At 55.1% G+C, this 20286-nt stretch overlaps 1 protein-coding gene across 1 annotated transcript; it reads right to left on the bottom strand.

The window, feature by feature from the left end:
• Nucleotides 1-8217: 8217 nt before the first annotated feature.
• LOC144252785 (PH and SEC7 domain-containing protein 4-like) lies at nt 8218-18014 on the bottom strand. Its single transcript, XM_077794907.1, is given in 14 exon segments — nt 8218-8385; nt 8501-8571; nt 9478-9635; nt 9962-10005; nt 11072-11161; nt 11294-11352; nt 11560-11672; nt 11800-11880; nt 12326-12505; nt 15407-15758; nt 15841-15919; nt 16180-16305; nt 17155-17821; nt 17926-18014. Coding segments are annotated over 14 exon segments (2277 nt in total).
• Nucleotides 18015-20286: the final 2272 nt, after the last annotated feature.

Genomic DNA, 20286 nt, shown 5'->3' with positions numbered 1-20286 from the left:
TTGCAGCACGTCTTCTAAGTCTTATTTGCAGCATGTCTTCACTGGAATGAGTAGGCATTCGGCATCCTGTTGTACTTAAAATTTCATGAGATTCCACCCCTACTTGGTAGGTTGTGTGAAAGTGACTCGGCCTGAATGCATTTTACATCCCAAAATATGGCTTGTCTTTCCTCCTAAACCTATCAGGGCAGTCAGAGCAGCCAAGGAGTACTATAAATTCAGATATAAAATGGCCAGATAGACTGGGATCACTGTACATCTTTCTAGAACCTTCTTTCATGCTCTGGCTTCCCTGAGGTAAAGTGTGGGGACTCTGGGATCCAGATTTGTTAGAAAGTAGTTTCCTTGGAAGGCAATGCTAGAAAACTCCAGGTGGGTACAGGAAGTGATTAGGAACTGGAAGACAGGGTGTACCAGCCAGTTGTCACTGAGTGACTAAGCACAGTTCTGATAAGGAGTGCTGGGGGTCCATGTAGATCATGCTACTAATAGAAGCCTTCCTACAGGGTGAGAGAGCTGGGGTTCTCCACCCACTCCTGCCAGTCATGGCAGGATTCTGCTGCTGGCCTTCACTGTAGGCAAATGGGCCATGGTGCTGGGGGCTCTAGGTCAGCTGGGGTGTGAAGAAATGACATAGTGCTGGACAATGTCATCCAGCTTTAAATCCCCAGACTGGGATCTTTAGCAGGGCAAGGTCAGAGACTGTACTCAATGCAGCATCTACTTCTCAGCATAGTGCCAGGTACACAGCAGAACTTCATCAATACCCGTGGAATGCACTGGCTTGCCCCAGCCCTGCTCCAGGCCTCTCTCAGCTGGGCTCTCTCTGCTGGTCCTGTCTGTTCTAGTATATTCAGCTCTTGCTTCTTTGTATTTCGCTTTCCTGAATTATGTCCTCTTTCTCCACACTCCTGTGGTCACTCTTTCTCTACACTCCTGTGGTCCCAAATGGCTGTCTGGTGGGACTGTGGCAGAGAGATCTCATTACTACCAGTGATGGAGTTTTTAAACCAAATAAGACACGTGCTCTGCTGCTTAGGATTGTCTTCAGCATAACGTGAGGTAGAAGGTTTGAAATTAGGATTGTCCTCCCAATCTTAAGGCATGTAATCCCTGTGTGCAGACCAGGAAGTGCCCTGGGAAGAAAGGCAGGTGTGGGTTTGGAATCAGACACCAGCATGAGAAGAACACTTTCACTGCTTACTAGACAATGAGCTTGGGCATGTTCTGTAACCTCTTGGGACCTCAGTGTTTGCATATCTGAAATGGGGATAGTTGTATGACTGACTTCAGGAGGTGGGTAGAGAGAATCCTAGAAGTAGAGGAAGAAAACACACAGCATCTGTGAAGCACCCCGCCACCATCATTAGTCTTTCCATGATTTTCTAAGCATGTGTTGATTGACGATTGGTTACAGCATGCCTGTAGATCTACCTGAGGTCCCGTCTAATCCACACAGATGGAGAAGCTCACTTTTGCTCAGTTGCCACATTTGCAAGGACACCTTCTAATAGAATCGGATCTAGGAAGCTGGAGTCCCTTTGCAGAACATACAGGATGCACAGCAAAGTTCCAGCCCCTGAGACAGAGGGTTTCTGCTGGTGTCCTCATGTCCTCATGGGCACTGCAATGCCTTTCTCCACCGATTCTCATTGAGAGCCTGGTCCAGGCCAGGCCAGGGCTCCCTGCTGAGGCTGTGGCAGAGAATGAAGCACATGCCTGGCTGGCTTGTAGGGGACTCAACAATCGGGGGCAAGACAGGCCTGTGATGGTGAAGACAAGACCAGTTAGTTGGCTTGTCCAAAGGTCTTGGAGCCTTGGGGTATGGCCTTGGGGCTTGTTTCAAACGTGGCTTCTGTCAGTGCAAAACTCCAGCACCTCTGAGTGGCAGCGTTTCTGAAAAGCTCTGAGCAGGGATGCTGGTGCTGCTGACCAAGCGACCACACTTTGAGTAGCCAAAGTGAAGTGGAGTTCTTAGGACACCATGAACTTCTCAGATATGCAAAGTGGACATCTCCTGCATTGGTTCAGAAGGAAAGAAACTCTGAGTTGGAATAAACCTCTTTGGACTCACCTAGTTGCAAATTTTCCCTTAAAGCAGCGCTGAGACAGCGGGGCCAGGTGGGGGACAGAGCTCCTCTCCTCTCCTAGCCGCAGGCAGAGGCCTGCTGAAAATGAGGAGTGAGCAGAGGTGGATAAGAACTACCTTGCTTCAGTCCCCAAGCATCCAGTCAAGTCTATTGTCACCTGGAATGGTGGCTTCTTTTGCAGGGCCCACGCTAGCATTGGGGTTTGCATCTGCCTGAATTTCAGTTCTGCGAATGGAAGGTGGGAACTGGCTGCTTGAGACATGGTTGCTCTCTTGGGAGAGGGTATGGGAGAAATGACAGGACGCCCAGCCCTCCAGAGCCCGCACCCCTGCCCCTGTGATAAATGGCAGCATTAACAAGGTTTGGTTGAGAGGGTCCCCCAGATTTGTGACTTCCCATGTCCGCCAGCAGATGTCACTATGGCTGGCAGAACAGAAGGCCTTTCAAGAGTGAGCTGGGGGGAGCAGAGAGGGGAAAATATCATCAAATAGAAGGCAGAAGACAAAAGTACCCTTGGCCTAGCGGGATATGGTCCATACTATCATTTTAGGAATGGGGGACATTCTCCAATAAACCCACTATCAGATCGTGTCACTGAGGTCCAGCTTCTGAGATTTAGGCAGAAACTCTCCAATGAAACACAAAGTTCCTGGCTTCTCTCAACTGAGAAAGTCTCCAGGTTTTGGCTCCTGGCCTATATGTATCAGGAAACATTTTCTTGAAGGAAACAAACATGTTGCACTGAATAAACATAAATTTGTTGTAGCTTACCCTGAGACATCATATTGACGGGTTTTAAAAATTGATTCATTTTACAAATTCAGCAGCTTATTCTGAAGTTCCATTGCCCTCAAAATCCCTTATGATTGGCACATTAGCCAACAAGCAGAATTCTCTGAAGCCCCAGCAAGAAAAAAATAAAGTCAAATTCCTATTTGTTGACATTTGAGGAAAACAAGGGAGAAGCAAGGGGCCCCACTCATTGGTGACAAGGTCTGGTTGAACATCTTTTATCTAATGCTTACCAAGAACGGTAGCAGAAATAGCACTGGTTCCTCAAACAGGGCAAGAGAGAGGTTGACACAGATGAAGAAGTACGTGGCCATCCACATGGCCCAGTGATTATAAAAATAGTAAAGTCTGGAGAGGAAAAACAGTAAAGGTGGTTATAACCACTGAGCAGGAGTTATATAAAAACTCAAACTTCTGTGCTAAGAGGAACAGGGGCTTGTGGTGGGACAGCAGCTCAGTGGTAGAGAAGTACCCAGCATGCACCAGGTCCTGTGTTCCATCACCATCACTGCCAAATAAACGGGTAAGTAAACAAATAAACAAATAAGACTCGTGATGGGTCACATGCCCTTTAGGTTCTCAGGAGCAGGGGTGATATTACTTGAGCTCAAACTATAAAACACTAACAGAAAACATCAAGACGATGATCATATCTCAAAGCACACTTGATGGACAGTCTCGAGCCAGCTTTAGCACCTTCTTCACGCGGTTGTTGTGACAGTAATAAGAGAACACTCTGAACCAGAGACTGACAAGGTGAACCCTCAGTTAAAGTGACCTAATGCCATGTGGGCGTAGCTGAGTCCAATGTGAAAATGTGCACAGCCCGTCTCAACGCGGTATACTCAGGACAGATGTGGCTGCCACACGCCAGATCCCTGCAGGGTGGGACAGTCCCCCACTCCTGCTTGGCAGTCTGGGCATATGAGGTGTTTGTTGCTTTTGGAGACACTGACACCGAGCGCTGATGTAAGAGTGGGTTTTTCCTTACTCTAGCCAAGGGCTTGGTCTTAGTTGAAACTTTAGGGGGAGATAGAAAAGGCTGGATTCCCAGGAAAGGAGTGAATGTGTGGGTAGCATTAGGAGGTGACAGAAGGGAAAAGAGAAGCCCTCTTTTGCACTCCAGGTAACGCTGGCTAGAAAGAAAGGTGGCCATGTGCGCCCAGCTTGGGCATTCCATCTCCTGGCCTTGGTGGTGTCCATTACCCCAGATCTGCTCTTAACTGACCGGATGCTCCCTGCACGTGGGACACTGTGCTCTTAGAACTTAACCCAAACCAGCAGTCTCAGGGACTGGGCTGCAGCTCCGTGGTGGAGCGCTTGCCTAGCACAGGCCCATCTCTGGGTCAGCTCCCAGCACCGCAGAACAAAACACTCTTGGGTTTTACCCAAATTATGTGCAGTACCTAGACCCCTCTGAAAAGTTTCTGTAGAAAGAATACCTCCAGGTTTGTCTCAACCTCTAGAACTTAAGGTGGACAAGTGGGACAGCTAGATCACTGCCATCATAGCCTGAGGGGAAGTTTGGAATGGAACGTTCCTGTTGTACTGGGCATCAGAAACATAGGCAGCTACAAGAGAAGGTTCTGGAAGGGAGAAAACGTCAGCACAGGAACTAAACTGCTTTTTCCTTATGGGAATGCATCAGGCACGGAGGGGAGCCCTGCCCCTCCACCTCCAGCCCGGCTCCCTAGAGGTTGCCACCATCAGCAGAGCCATAGGTGCCTTTCCTGGTGGGTCCCCTGGGTCCAAGGATCCTGCAGCAGAGCTGGCCACGTGCACACTGCATTTTCTAGAACTCAAATACAGGTTCTCATTTGAGGAAGGAAAATAAGAAAGCACTCAATAGAATATGTACATGGCTTACGTGGCATATTTACACATAAATAAAGGTTGCGTCTGTCCAAATATACATATGAGTATATGCACACAAACCCAAGTATAGAAACCCAAAATTATATTCAAGCCACTTGGTGGGTGATTGAAAGGATTTTGAGGTGAAATCTGACAAGTGAATTATCCATGTCTTCCAAATCTACTTGAGGTAGATCTCTATACATACATGGAACTGAAAACCAGTCACAAGGCTTTCATGTAACTCATGGTGGACACTTTTCAGCCAATATATTCTGGACTTTATCCCCCTGTCAGGACACAGAATTGTATTCTTCTTAACAAGCAAGTTATCCTTCTGATAGTACTCATTTTTTTTCTATTCAAACATAGTTGCATTACATTTTCTTATGGGGGTGGGTACGACGGAACTCAAGGAGGCGACAGGAACCGGGAATCTGAAACTGCTGATGGAAATGCTTTGAAAACACACTAACATGTCTTGATGATATAGATAAGAAAATCAGCAAAACTAGCCCTATCTCAAGGTCAAGAGAAGTCCACACACGTCTTAACTTACATTCTTCCACTCGGGTTTTTCCTCCCAATGCCAACACTCCGTCTGTCACTACAAACAGTCTTGCCCCCATCTTGCCTGACTCCACTCCTGCCATAAACTCATCCTGCACGTGGATAAACAGAGCAGGCCCCTGTTTCCCAGGGCCCCCTGTGCAAAAGCTGCCAGTGACTTCTCTTCCCTTATAGCTACTCTCCTTTGCCCAGATAACCAAGTGGGAAATCCTTGGCTTGGCCTTTAGAGGCCCCACAATCCCCTCTCTCCAACTTTCTCTCCCTGGCTTTCCCTCCAGGAACAACATTCTCTGGAAAAAACAGATGGGATTTCTTGTCCACTGCCCTCCACGGGCCCCCCCTCCATGCCTGATCTCATGCTCAGGCACTACCTTCGACTGTCCTTCCTTGGACTCCATCTCACACTGCAGTCTCTCCAGGAGGAGGAGTGATCCCACATTTCCACATTGAAAGACCACCCGGAGAAGCTGGGGCAGTGCCCATACAGCAGGCATCCTGTACAGACAGCATCCACAGGTGGAGGGCACTGGCCACTCTGGCAAGAAGGGTGAGTGAGTGAGTGACTGCAAACAGGCATTAGGACAAACACCTCATGTCCCTCAGCATAGCCACTTGCAAACCAACAACCCACAGGCCAAGTGCAGTCTAAAGGTATGTTTTGTTTGGCCTGTAGAATGTGTTTGGGATGTTGGCTACTAATTCAATTTTTTTCAAAACTGGAACTTACACAAAAATTTGAAATTATGATTTCTATTTAAAAGATGGATAACATCTGGCAAGGTGGGACTGTTATACTTAGTTTTTGCTGCTTGCCCCAATACTTCATCACCTGAACTTCATATTCTCCCGTGTTCTGTGGGTCAGATGGGCAGTCCTTTTGGAGTCAACTTAGCTGATCCTGAAGGTCATGAGCACTGGGTGTTCTAGGAGGATCTTGCTCACATCTCTTGGCCATGTGCATCCAGAGCATCGAGGAGGCAAGCACCAACACTCATGGGCTTCACACACCTCTGCTGTAGACATCTGCTAATGTCCCATTGGCCAAAGTAAGTCCAATGGCCCACTTCAGGTTCAAGGGCTGCAGAAATGGACCCTAGCTGTATGGAAAGGAATTGCAAAGTCACCTTGCAAAGGGGCCTGCATTCAAGGATCAGAAGACTTGGTGATCGTTTTTGTAATCTATGATCAACCCCATGACACAGCTGGAGGTGGGTGACTGTGCTTTACTTAGGGCAAGGGACATGCCCTCCAGATCATCACAAGGCCTGTCCCCTCTGTCACTGAATCATTCCCACCTAGCTGGCTGGTTTTATGTTGCTCTTGAGGGCACTGCAGATTAAACCAACACTGCTCTCTGGTGAGCCCAGGGAGCCCTAGCCAGCCCTCTGCAGGCTTCTGGTAACTGCCATCTTCCCCTGACATGAACTTTTCTGCAAATGGCTATAAGGTAACACTAGGGACCCAAGAGCTTGAAGACAGAGTAATCACAGACCTGCATGAAAAAGTTGAAGACTGAGTACATTCAAATAGAAGCACACAAAATATCAAGAGGTGACCACAGAGGACAGTTGACAAGAAACAGCATGGGGCACAGGCTCTCAGCCCTGGCTGCGCCTCAGAATCCCCCAGCAGCCTTGAAGTTACTGGTGGCATGAGCCACATCCTCACCAGTAAAATCAGAATCTCAGGGGCAAAGCTGAACAAAGTACCTTCCTAAAAACTTCCCAATGAGTCTGACCAACAGTGAGGTTGGGAATCCCTAGCATTGGGATATTTCTATTTCAACTCTGAAAGTGAGGGATGCTGATGCATTTTTCAGGGACTATGCAGTTTCCGGTTCTGTGACCCAAAGCTAACTTACAAAAGATTAACCCAGTCAACTGGCCACCCACCTCCCCAGATCTAGATGTTCTGCGGCCTCAGAAAATATGGGGCTCTGCTGAGGACTGTCTGTTGGTACCAGGTGCATTACCCTTAGTGCCTGCTGCCTGGAGGAGGTCTCTTAAAGACCAGGAGTTGCAAAATCTCTGGCTTCTGTAGACATGCATTAAACAAAACAGCTCACACTGGAGTCAGCCAGGGCTCTGACTTATTTTCTGTTCTTCTTCTATTTGCTAAGTTGCTGAGGCTGGCTTTGAACTTGAGATCCTCCTGCCTCAGCCTCCCCAGCCACTGCGATTTCAGGCCAGTGCCACCATGCCCAGCTGTATTTCTTGATCTCTCAAAGTATTACTTATTTGCATGCATCTCTTATTTAGACAAAGAAATATGAAACACACAGAGGGAGGGCATCGAGTATCTCTGGCTAAAATTATTTTCTCTCCACTGAAGGCTCTCATGATCACAACGAAGCCTGTCATTTTGTAGATGCTGGGACCAAGGGCAAGACTGGGAACCAAGAAACCATCTCCTCCTCCTGTCCTTTGCCTGCTCACTCATTCATTCACCCACTCACTCACAGAGAGGACTTAGTAGAATTCACCTGTTGGAAGGGGCCTGACTTCTGTGGGAGAACAGCAGGCAAGATGGGAAACCCAATGTTCCACCCCACACATAAGGGCCCTGTGGACTCTCTCCAGCAGGCTACTAGCCCACTGGGGAGCAAGGGAGCAGGGGACGCCATTCAACTCAGAAAGGCAGGAGGATCCAACAAATGGTATTTTAAATGTCAAAAATTGAGTGACCTCCTGGAATCCTATACCCAACACTGGGAGGCTTGACCCGGAATTAGAAGGAAACCATGGATGCCTCCAGGAAGTTGGCCACACCTGGCTTCATCTCTGGGGCCACGGCACTCTAAAGTTTCCTGGCCAGGAGGGTTGGGCCAGCAGGCCTCAGAGGGGTCAGGTGGACAGGAGAGAGGAGAATTGGGGGCCCCGAGGCCTGGCCACTTTCCTCCCACCCTAGGGACTCACAGTGCCTGGAAGAGGAAGAGGCGCCAGTCAGCCTTCCGCAGCTGGAAGACATGGGGCCTCTTGGTGTAATGGGTGGCGGGCGAGGCCAGTGAGTGGTGCACCCCCACGGGCTCATCCACCATGTGCCCCACCAAGCTGTCTCCTTCCAGGCAGTGGTCCTCTCCCTGCCAGCAGGCACAGGACTCAGAGAAGGGTTTAGTCTCAGCTGCCCCCTCCAACAGCTGACCACCCCGTACATCCCCACCCCATCTACCCATCAGGGTGCCGCCTCCTTCCTACCTTCAGGAAGTAGAGGACCATTCCCCGCAGCAGAGTGTGGAACATCTTCCATCCTCGCTTGCCCCACGGCGCTGTCCCAGACCAGACACATAGGCAAGTGGCACACCCGCACCCAGACACAGTTTGGGCAGGTCACCCTGCCCTCACCCTGCGTCCCTCCCCACCAGGATGCACATAAGCGCACAGAGAGCCATCACCAGGAAACTCAACGGCACCTCCTGGGTCTCCAGCCCAGTCCTGCTCCACACAGCACCAGAGAACTACTTGCATACAAATGTGGGTATTTCTTTAGACCCTCTCTCGCCCCCCCCCACATCCCCCGAACCCCAGGCACAAACACAGCCATGCCCAAACAGTTACACTCAGATACCTTCCTGCAAGACACCCAACCTCCCGGGTCCTGCGTGATGAGGAGCCACCTCCCTGGGGCCCTGCTCAGGCTGCTTCTGAATGTCACACCCACTCCATCTGTGATTTCCAGAGGAGTCTATGGCGATGGCCAGGCTGCTGCCTTGGGCTGCTTGGGGCTCCATGAGCCTTGCCCCAGTGCGTCCTCCAGGTAGAGTGACTCTGCCTGCTCCGTCTTCTGTGGGTGCCTCCCCTGACCAACTGCAGAACTCCAGCTCCTCTTGCCCCCCAGGTTCCACTCAGGTCCACCAGTCACCTGCCCATTCCCCACATGCAGTCCCCAGAACAAAATGAAACCCTTTGTTCCTCCATCTCCGAGCTCAATCCAGCCCTCCCACCTTCACCCCGCTCGCTGACTCGCTTGCCTGATCTCTCCCTTACGGCAGGGCCAGGGCCCAGGAATAATTGGACACCCCCTTTCCCCTTCCCCAGCACCCAGGTCATGGTCATGTTCAGGAGGAAGCAGCACTCGCTGCCTTTCCTCAGCAGGGCATCTCACACCGCCCATACAGAGTGGCCCCTGGGCAGCGCTTCCCCTCCAGCCCTGCTCCTGGGCAGGAGACACTCACTCTTCTTGCCATCCGCATCCTGATGCATCTTCCAAGCCAGGATGCCCTGCTTGTAGGTGGGCACCAGGGGATCCTGAGCCAGCTGGAGGAAGGGGCTTCCCGTCTTGCCAGGTGGGGAGGGCAGGGCCTTCTCAGGTCTGGCTGTGTCTTCCTCATCCCTGGATTTCAGAGAACCAGGCTGGGAGTGCTGAGTGGGCAAAGACCACCAGGAAGTTCCCACTGCCCCCCGGGGCCTCAGCACACTCTCTTTGGTTGGGGAGGTACATGGGATCCCCGTTCACAGCCAACCGTCAATTCCTGGGAATAGCCCCACGGCCAGCCCTGACTACCTTGGGCTTCTCTGAGATCGGCTGGCCAGCACTCTGCCTTTGGCTCCATCCCACACAGAGGGAGCATCCTCCCAAGACTCGGCTGACAGAAGAAGGACAGGCCCAAAGGCAAGATCAAGGGCCAAGGAGGGAAGTGGAAGGGGACTCTCACTTACACTGCCCACTCGAGCTTCTCACTTCAGATAGACCAGTAGAGAGCCTGGAATAGAAGCACATGGTGGGCAGAGGGACTTTAGGGCTAGGCTACCTAAACTCACCCCTCAGGCACACCGCTAGGGGCTGCCTGTCCTGGCACCCCCATCACAGCTATCCTTCTCCTTTGACTGGGCAAGCACATATCCACCTGTCCATCTATCCATCCACCCACCCACCTGTCCATCCATCCATCCATCCACCTGTCCATTTGTCCATGCAACAAATTATTCCTGGCGCATTTCCCAGGTGCCAGGCCCTAGGATGTAAACTGGAGACACAGAGATGATCAAGGCAGCAAGTCCCTGCTCTGCCCAAACTTGGAAAGGCCTGAACTAGTTTTCTTGAAGGGGACATGAATTGTGTACCAGCCAGCATGGAGGGATCAGACAGAGAGGGAATCAGACTAAGCAATCCCCACAATAAAGGTCTGGTCAAGGAAGGAACTCGTGAATGATGTGCTAGAATTCTGAAACAACATAGTGAGTATAGTCCTGACAGAGGTGCATCTCGCTAGCTTGGTGCCCTCCAAACGCCTGGCAAGGTGTGCAGCATACAGTAAGCACTCAATAAATGTTCACTAGATGAAAGAACCAGAGATCTGCTTGGGAAGCAGGTGCTGCACCTGGCGAAGGTGATCTCATCTTGAGGAGAACACTGTGAGGTGGGGATCTTGAGTGGCCCAGGGGTATGTTGTCCCACTCCCAAACCTGAGTTCGAGACATTTGCTACATGAAACTTTGCTTGTCATCTACTCAGAGTGCTTCTCAGACTTCAAAGGGACAAAAATCACCTAGACGGACACTTAGTGGAGCATCTGCAGGGCTCCAGCCCCAGAGCATGGCTCAGTAGGTCCAGGGCTGAGATCTGCACAGTTAACCAATTCCGAGATGTCCCTGATGCTGCCACCAAGCCAAAATACATCCTCCTGGCATTTCAGCAGAGCCAGGCTGAGCTCTCTACGTCCCCCTGGGGGCAAGGGACCAAGGACCAGGCTCCACCAAGGGAGCCTGGAGGGGGAGACTGAAGGGGGGAGCCTGGAGGGGGAGCCTGGAGGGGGGCGCCAGCCACACCTTCAGCAGCTCCTTGGGGAAGTTGCCACCATCCTGCAGGCCGTGCAGGTTGGTGACGAAGTCCTGGCAGCTCATGCTCTTCCCAATGTTCTGTGGCGTGGAGAGAAGAGGGACAGCTTGAGCACCCCACCCCGACTGAACACACCCCCCGTCGGTCCCTCGGGGGGATCCTCCAGTGCCCCAGGACCCTGTGCCCCGGGCCCTCAGCTCCCTGCCTCTCACCTGCCCATGCAGGTCCGTGTTCAGGAGCATGATGGCACAGGTCAAGGTGTGCACAGAGTCTGCCCCAGGAAGAGAGAAGGGGAAGCCACGGAAATTCTGCCTGCCACGTCCTCTGCCCACAGGGTGGGATGCACCCTCGCCCCGCACCCCCGCCCCCGCTTCTCGGCAGCCCCCACACGCCCCCAGCAGCCCCCACCCATGGAATGCCCCAGCAGATACAGGGACACTGCCCCCAGCCCTGCGCCACCCACAGCCGCCCACCCTACCTACTGAGGGGAAGGCCCCAGGGTTGCAGTGGTGGAAGCGCCGGGAGAACTGGTAGAGGACCCACTCCCTCTCCTGGGTCTCCCCGCTGAGCACCAGGGCCTGGAGGAAGCCCCTGCAGGAGGCCGTGGTCAAGGAGAGGCAAGTGGGTGGCCACATTCCCAGGGCAGGGAGCCAACCCCATCCCGCGTCCCACGACTGCCCCCTCCACAGCCTCCCCAGGGAGGGCCCGCAGGTGGTACCGGAGGGCTCGGTCCAGGCTCTGGCCTCCAAACTGGAAGAAGGACAGGTACTCCTCGGCCACCGCCCTGCTGAAGTCATTGCTGCAGAGGGACAGCTGCGTGAGAGCTGGACTGGGGCAGGCTAGGCCTGGCCACGGCATGGGCCAGACACGGACCCCAGATCCCAAGATGGCCTACCCCTGGCCTACCCCTGGCACCCACCCAGTGTTGTGTGGAGGGGCCTGTGGGTTCTGGGGTGGGCCAGGGGGCTGGGCCAGGGCTCTAAGAAACATGGAGGGTGTGCAGCAGAGATGGTCCAGCTAGGGCCAGAGAAAGCAGCAGGGGGCCAGAGTACTGGGGAAAGGCCGAGGACGAAGTGCGTGCCGAGGAGGTCGGAACACTGGGAGGAGAGGCAGTAGTGGGCTTGGGGGTGGTTAGGAGGGGTCACAGGATAGGGAAGGAGGGGGACAGCCAATGCAGGGAGCCCGTGGGCAGCTGCCCGCTGTCCTGCCTCCCCTCCGGCCTTGCCCAGGCCCAATGCCCTTACTTCTTCTGCAGGTGGATGGCCACTTCAGACTTTCGGAAGCCCTCCAGGTGATAGAGGCGTGAGGCCAAGTTCCACGCCGTCTTGTCAGTAGTCCGGAGGCCATTAGCCAGTTTGTCCCCAGCCAGTGTTTTCCGACCTTCCTCTGGGGACTGTGCTTGAGGCGCAGAGCTCTCCGCATGCCTGGAAGAGTCCATCAGTGTCCTCAGACTCACACCTGGATGGCCTGCAGGCATTCTGGGCCAGGGGTCCATGCAGGCCAGCCATGGAAGGGGGTGCCCAGAGCTCGGGGTTGGAGCTGGGCCCAGACCCTCACCCAGGGGAGACGGAGTCTCTGCCTGCCTCACAGGAGAGCTGGGAGCCCCACACTTCCTCCCCCGGAGGATCTAAGCTTTCTCACCTAGAGCTCAGGTGCAGCCCTTCCAGGCCCCCAAGGGTTCTGTCAACCAAGGTGAGTGGAGCGTTTCTCTCCCCTGAGCCCAGCCCTGTCCCCACTCCCACCCCCAGCCAAGAAAGGCGAAGGCCGGCCTTAGAACAGGGAGCTAGACTGGCTTTGGATGGTGACAGGGGAGTCAAAGAGGGGGTTCCAGCCTGCCCTCCTGTGCCTGGCACTGCTCACCACCAGGAGCCTGGCGTGTGAGCTAAGCCGAGTGGCGCTTCACCCCAAGGTCAGGAGCACGGATCTCCACACCGAGGCTCTGAGAAGTCACTCAGCCCCATCTCTACCTGACTCTGCTGTGCTCCCTGCAAAGGTACCACCAGGTGTGGGCGTCCTAGTCATTCACATATTCATGAGCAAGCCGGCACAGTGACAGAGTCGCACAGAACGCAAATGTCATCAAATATCATCGCAAGGTGAAAACGGTCACCCGCAACCCGAGGGCTGATTACACCCCCCCAAGGGCCCTCTCCACCTCTCATGAACAGGTCCACTCTTGGCTGATAAATGCTCTGCTTCCTAAGTCTCCTAAACATCCCAAAATGTAGGATCAACAGAACAGACACTGAAGAGCAAAAGGCAGATCTCGCCAAAACCTGTAAGATTTCAGGAAGTCCGTCCAAAGTGACCCTGGAAGACTCCAGGAATCCCATGGAAAGCCACTGACAGATGGGGACTGAAGAGGAGGAAATAGAAATAATGACACAATTGGCCAAGTAAAGAGAACTACATGGATAATAAGCTGTAAAGAGCCAGGTGCCGTGCACATGCCTGTGATCTCTCAGGAGGCTAAGGCAGGAGGATCACAAATTTGAGCCCTTGAGCAACTTGGCAAGACTCTGTCTCAAAATAAGAAATAAAATGTGAGGATGTGGCTCAGTGGCTAAGATGGAACCCCTGAGTTCCATCTCTGGTACCAAAAAAAGAAAAAAGGATCTTCAGGATCTCACTATGAAAGGTGGCATAAATGAAAGAGGCCACCAAGGCTGTGTCAAGAAAATTGAACTTCCTACAGTGTGTTAAATGTAAGACTAAATAAACTTACTTATATGTTTAGCCAGGATAAAGCCCAATTAACCCTTTTCACCATTTATTTACTATGAAAATAGAGTTGTCACTTCAGGTGGAGTTACTTTTGCTTTGGGTTGGATTAACTAGTCTTTGGTATCTGCAGCCTCCCTTTTTGGAGGCTGAGATTTCTCTGGTTACCTGGCCTCTGAACAACCCCACAGCAGGGAAGTTTCCAGAAGCATAAGGAAAGTGGTTCTGTGGTTTCTGGCACTGATTGACATTTGTCATCGTCACCCAAACACCCGAGATGGGAATAGGGCTGGCCTGTCGCAAGCCATCCATGGGCTGTGTGTGAGCTATGTGCATTTGAGCATCTGAGGGGACTGGGCTGGCGTTACAAGCTTTTGGGGCTGTGTGACATCTGTGTCATTTCCTCTGGCTCTGCCTGTGGTCCCACATAGCACCTGCGATGGGCGTGACTTGCCGAGATGTCAATCAATCTGCTGACCACAGACATCACCAGGCGAGACTCCACCCTTCGAAACCCAACCCCTGGCCTTATTTGGGTGGAACTTTCTATTGAATGTCTTTTCTGCAATAAATAGAGGGGTTTGGGGTGCACACTCTCTCTCTCTTTCCTTCCCTGATCCCCTCAGCATGGAGCTGAGGTCTCAGAGCCATCCCTAAGCCCCCAAAAAGGTATTTCTGTGTTTGTGTGGTTTTCTTAGTTGTCAGCCTGTCCAGCTGGTGACACTAACCCCCCATATCTGCACCATCTGGTCCAATATGCCCCTGTTAGCCCACCAGAGACAAAGCCCCTGCTCCCCTGCTGAGTTCCAGGGGCCAGGAGTCTTGACGCAGCATGGGGGCTGGTAGACAACGAGGTCCGTGTCACAGGTGGCCTGCTCCCACCTCTGACCACAGTCCTAAGGTGACCCCTACCTGCCACGGGCCCCAAGAGCCAGTCACTCAGTCCCCACCAGAGCCCCCCTCCCTCCGAGATCAAAGCCAGCACCCTGGGCCTAGGCTGTCAGGTGACTTTCCCCCAAGCACTCCCTCAAGGCCAGGGCCATCTCTAATCCCCACGTCACTGGACTGCTCTCCCCCAAGGCGGACAGGGCCCGGTCAGCTCCCCACAATGCCTCCCTGCCTTCTTCCTCACCTGGGGTCCAGCTGTGGACACTCCCCAGAGCCAGGCCTCTCCACCCTTCCACCTCCACCTGGGACCATCCTCCCATTTGTTTCTTGAGCTTCCAGACCCTCTGGTCCCTGTCAGCTCTCTCCCGAGGCCGTTCAGACAGCCCAGCTGTGAGGCTGTCAGAAGGACTCAGGGCCCGACAGCTTTACCCTCCGTCCAGAGGAGGGCTGGGGGCTTGTGGATTCCTTTTCTTTTCTTTCTTTCATTCTTTTTCCTGTTGCTGGGGTTGAGCACACGCTTTCTCACATGTGGGGTAAGAGCTCTTACAACTGAGCTTCTTATCTACTTTGAGACTCACTGAATTGCCTCGGCTGGCCTTGAACTTGCACTCTGCCTGCCTCAGCCCCCCCACAGCAGCTGGGATCACATGGCCAGCTCCACGCTGGGTACTTTGAAGGCCACCGTCACCAGGAGCCAGGGCGCCAATCAGACTCACCCCTTGGCAGATGTGGAGTCCTCGCCGGGCTCAGCACCTGCAGCCTCCGGAGTCCTGGCTGGGCCCTGGCTCTCTGCCTCCTGCCCTGGGTGTGGAGCTTTCCCCGTCGCCTCTTTCTTCAGGGAGCTTGGCTCTGCCCCATCCGACTCCAGAAGAGAAGGGTGTGGCGCGTCTGGTGACCACTTGGGGAAAGTGCCAGGGCTGTGGCGCTGGGGCGGGGGGCTGCTCTCCGGGGAGGTGGAGGGGCTGGGCCTGGGGCCGAGGCCTCTGTGCTCAGACTCTGGGCTCCCCCAGGGCCCAGGGGCCAGGATGCAGGGGGCAGGCTCCTGGGGACGCCCGGCCTCCCTTCCACCTGAGGGAGAGTGTGGAATGAGCATGACGACCCCAAGAACCACCCCCACTTCCCACTACCAAACCCCTGTGTGGGGTCTCACCTCTGTCCTGGGAGATAAGAGGCTCCTGGGGCCAAGAAGGATCCTCTTCTGTCTGGCAGGCCTCAGGGGTGGGTGGCTCCTGTGGAGATTTACAGAATCCCATCAGCCCCGGGAACAAGCAAGTGGGAAGGGGAGAGAAGAACACAGGGCACCTGGAATCCCCTCCCTCCTCGCCAGCCCCCACCGGGAAGACACAGGCACCAATCTGGGTCCTCAGTTCTCAAGAGAATCCCGGATGGGAGAAGACCCACATCCTAGGAGAGGAGAAATCAGCAGGTTCTCGTTCCTCCTTCACAGATGGAGAAGGTGAGGCCCACCCAGAGAGGGGAATTGACTTGCCGAAGGCTGCACAGGATGTGTGGCAGGGCCGAGGTCAGCTCCATGGTGTGCAGTCTCCAAGGCCAGTGCCCTATCTTCAGATGGTACCGCAGGTGTGGCCAGAGGGGGCTGGTCCTCCAGAGAAGTCTAAGAGGAGGAGGGCGCAGAGAAGAGGTTTGACCAGAAGGAAATGATTCCCAGGATCTTTGCATATCCCACCAGTCTCCTCACCTCACCAGATGCCTACTCAGGCAGTACCTGCCCTCAAGGGGTGTGGGTCCGGGGAGGGTCCTGGCCCCGGGCACAGGCCTGGACGGCAGGCTCAGCCAGTGGGAAGGCAAGCCCCAGCTCCTCCCAGGCTTCCCTCTGAGGTTCTGAGACAGTGCCCCTCACAGGGCCCCGCTGGCCGGGCTCCTCGCACTCCGTGTTCTCTGCAGAGATGAGAGGGCCATAGCCCCTCCGCCAACTTGAGCCTCCTTATCTCTGAAGGGAGGCCTCCCTGGGAAAACTGTTCCCTACTGTCTCATGCCCAGGGCTGGGTGATATCACACGCCCCCTGCCATGGTCATCTGAGGCCGATCTATTGACCACGGATGGGGGACAGTGGAAGATGGGGAGCTACAAGTAACAGAACCCCGGAATCCCTGGAGATCCTTTCTGTTGGGGCAGAGACCGTCCCTGCTGGCATTTGGGACAGTCTCAGAGGAGGGAGGGGAAGACTGGGAATCCTCCTGGGACACGCTGCAACGGAGGAGCTGCCTGTTCTTCACATGTCTCTAGACACAGCCCCTTGGAGACGGGGACTTCTGTGGACCTCACGACCATGGCATGGGTGGTGACGACCTTCCCAGGGTTCTGAAGGCCACACTGGTCCTGCTGGTCAGCAGTGTACCTCAGACCACCAGCGGGCCCTGCATTGAAGAGTGTGCTGGGCCTGGTGGCCCCAGGAAGGCCCTCCCCTGGATGTCCCCAGGGCAGCCCTGAGAGTGAACTCACCTCGCCCTCCTGCATGGCAGGGGCTGTGGGAGCCCCATGGGTGGCCCAGCAGGAGGTGTGTAGCTTGTAGGAGGGCACAGGGAACGGAGGGGTGGCACACCCGCTGGACTCCGCGGTGCTGTCCCTCAGATCTGGCTCACTGCCCAGCTCCCGGGACCCTGTGCCTCCCAGGAGCAGAGGCTCCAGAGCCTGTGGGCAGGAGTCGGAGAAGCCCTAGGAGCAGCATTCCCCAGAGGTGCTGGTGTCGGAGCAGAGGCTCTCCAGGAAAAGGGGGTTGTCGAAGGACAGGCTCTCCTCCTCAGCACCCCACTCTGGGGAGGAGTCTGCTGCTCCCTCCAGGGCCCAGGCCTGGCTCTCCCCCTCAGGCCCACTACTGTCCTCCCCGAAGTCCTCCTCCACTGCTGGGCTGGGCCGCAGGTCCCTGTCATCAGGGAGGCCTGGGGAGGACGGGGGCACGCAGCACCTCAGCTCAGCCCTGAGTCCTTCCATCTTCTCCAGCTCCTCTTCCAGGTCCAGGACACACATCTGGGCCTGCAGGATGCCGGCCCAGAACACCACCTGTGCGGAGGAGCTATGGCTCGGTCGGGGGCTCCCTGTGGGGCAGCTGCCCCCTGGTGTTCCTGGGGAGGAGCAGTGTCCCACGTGCGCAGGCTCCACGCCAGAGACCCTGGCAGGAGCACCAGGCTTGCTGGTCTCGGAGAGTCCAAGGCCCAGGAGTGTCCCCTGCCAGGCTCAGGAGGGCCTGGCTGGCCATGGGTCTCCCTCTCGCACACTCCTGGGTGGGGCTGCAGGTTGTCTTCCAAATAGAGGTTGAGCAGTTCCACGGGCTGCGGGTGGTCGGGGAGTCTCCTGTCGCCCATCATGCACAGAGCTCAAGCTGCACAGGAGCCTCTGGAGTGTCCACGTTCACCATCCCACGGGGTGTGACAGGGGATGTGTCCACCACAGGGGCCACCGGGAGTCCAGTTCTGCCCTGGAAATGCCCAAAGGAGCACAGGTTAGAGAAGCACCGTGTCCTGAGGGTGAGCACACGTCTGCAGCATGAGGGGTCTGGAGGGCTTGCCGTGTCCAGGAGGCTGGAAAGCAACCCTGCCCGTGCCGTCCGGTCCACAATCTCAAGCCCACACCAGGCAGCACCTGCCCCAGACACACCCATCTGCCAGTTGAAGGAACACCATGTGGGTTAGCCAAGGACAAGCTGGCTGGGAGCATGGTGGAGCAGTGGCCAGTGAGAGGGAAATGCACACCAAATACGCAGGAGACAGACACAGAAGCCGGAAGGGGAGCAGCCTGGCAGGGGAACAGGCACCACCCAGGAGACAAAGGCCCCAGCCCGCCTGACCCTGACCAGGCCGGGCCCTGTCCTTGGGGCTGCACCATTCCCAGGGCTACTCCCCAGGCTGGGCTTCTGGCCCTTGCAGCCCGTAAGCAGCTGTGCAGAGGCGCAGCAGCAGCAAGGAGCTCCAGCCCTCTGTCCCACAGCAAGGCCACCTGCAGCTCAGGGAGGGCAGGCTTGCCTTCTGGGAGTGGGCAAGGCCACATCTGCCAGGAGCTGCCCACCCACTTGGGCTGCCCTGCACATCGTCCACAGGACAGGTCTGGGTGGGCCCTCATGCAGCACAGACCCTCCCAGGTGTACCCGAGGACGTGTGTCCATGGGTGCTCCACCCTCAGGAGTGACTCAGATACCCAGGAGCGGCAGCCCCTTCCACCCATCCAAGTCCATCCCCAGCCTCCACTCGCCAACCCAGACCGGGAAGGCCAGCGGGCACCTGCTGTGCCCTGTTTCACAGGGGAGGGAGAAAGCCCGAGGCTGGCTCAATGTCCCCGCTGGGAACAGAGGCCAGGCCTGTCCCCAGACCACCCACCCTCCAGTCCACAGCTCCCTCCTCCCACCCCCGCTGCAGGAGCTTCCCTCTGACATGGAGGGGGTGCTGCCAGATGGCCGCCCCAGCCCAGCCTCCTGCAGCACCATGGCCTGTCTCTGTCCAGGGCTCCAGACCTCATCCAAGGCCCCACCCAGCAGGCTACAAGAAGGTAGGGCCAGACCTGGTGTGCAGGCCCAGAAAACCACGGGGACAACTTCTCCCTGCCTGGTGGTAGACAGCCAGGGCCTGGCCTCTCGATCCCCCTCTGCTACTTAGAACTGAGTGACAACCGGGGAAGCGCCCCAGCCCTGTGGGGCCCAACTCAGAGGGGCGCTGGGGGAGCTCAGCCTTCAGCCCAGGTTCAGCCCACCACTGGACACCCAAAATGGAAACCCCAGGACCCTGCAAACAAAGATCAGACAGGGCCCCCTACTGTTTAAGGCCATCAGAGCCAGGGGCCGTGTGTAGGCCATAATCTCAGGGATTAGGGAGGCTGAGGCAGGAGGATCACATGATTGAGGCCAGCCTCAGCAATTTAGTGAGACCCTGTCTCAAAATAAAATTTAAGAAAGGCTCAATGTATGAGGCCCTGGTTCAATCTCCAGTGCTGGGGGAAGAAGAGTCCCTGAGAAACGAGGGAGTATTAACATGCATGTCAGTTTCTTACTCATCTTCAAACTATTCTCCTAACACTTCCTCAAAGATAGAGTCCCCTCCTAGGTTTTTACCCACTTCTGTTCCAGCCCCGTGTCCCGTACTTTCCGTAGAACAGGAATCTGGGCCTGCAGAGGCTTCAGCCACTGAGATAGGTCACCTGATGTCCTTTATCAGTTAGTGATAAGTCAGCTCCCGTCCTGTTCTCAGCCCCTGTCCCTCTCCAGGCTGGACTCCAGAGGCCCCACAATCTCACGGCTGGAAAGGCTACTCATGCAGCTGATGCTCTGAAGCGACCTGAAGGGACGTAGCCTTGCCTGTCCCCTCTGCTCAGCTAGCCCTCCGCCCACCCCTCACCCCACCCAGATCTGAGTGGCAATGCCTGCCCCCCCCCAGAGCTGCCCATCCCCCATCCTCACTGCTCTGGGTAAGAGGCTGGGGCCGTCCTGGTTCGTTGGAAAAGGGACAAGGGGGCCTTGGGGCCGGCTAGGATTTTGGTCTGCAGTGTCACCCAAAGTGCCCAGCATGGTGCTACCGGGATGTGGTAGAAAGTGTAAGCAGTGGGCCTGGTGGGAGGTCTTTGGGTGGCGTGGGGAGGGGTCTGGGACCC

Source organism: Urocitellus parryii, unplaced genomic scaffold, assembly GCF_045843805.1.
Source record: "Urocitellus parryii isolate mUroPar1 unplaced genomic scaffold, mUroPar1.hap1 Scaffold_59, whole genome shotgun sequence".
NCBI lineage: Eukaryota > Metazoa > Chordata > Mammalia > Rodentia > Sciuridae > Urocitellus > Urocitellus parryii.
Note: the sequence above shows the minus strand (reverse complement) of the source record. Positions and strands in the feature narration are given on the sequence as shown.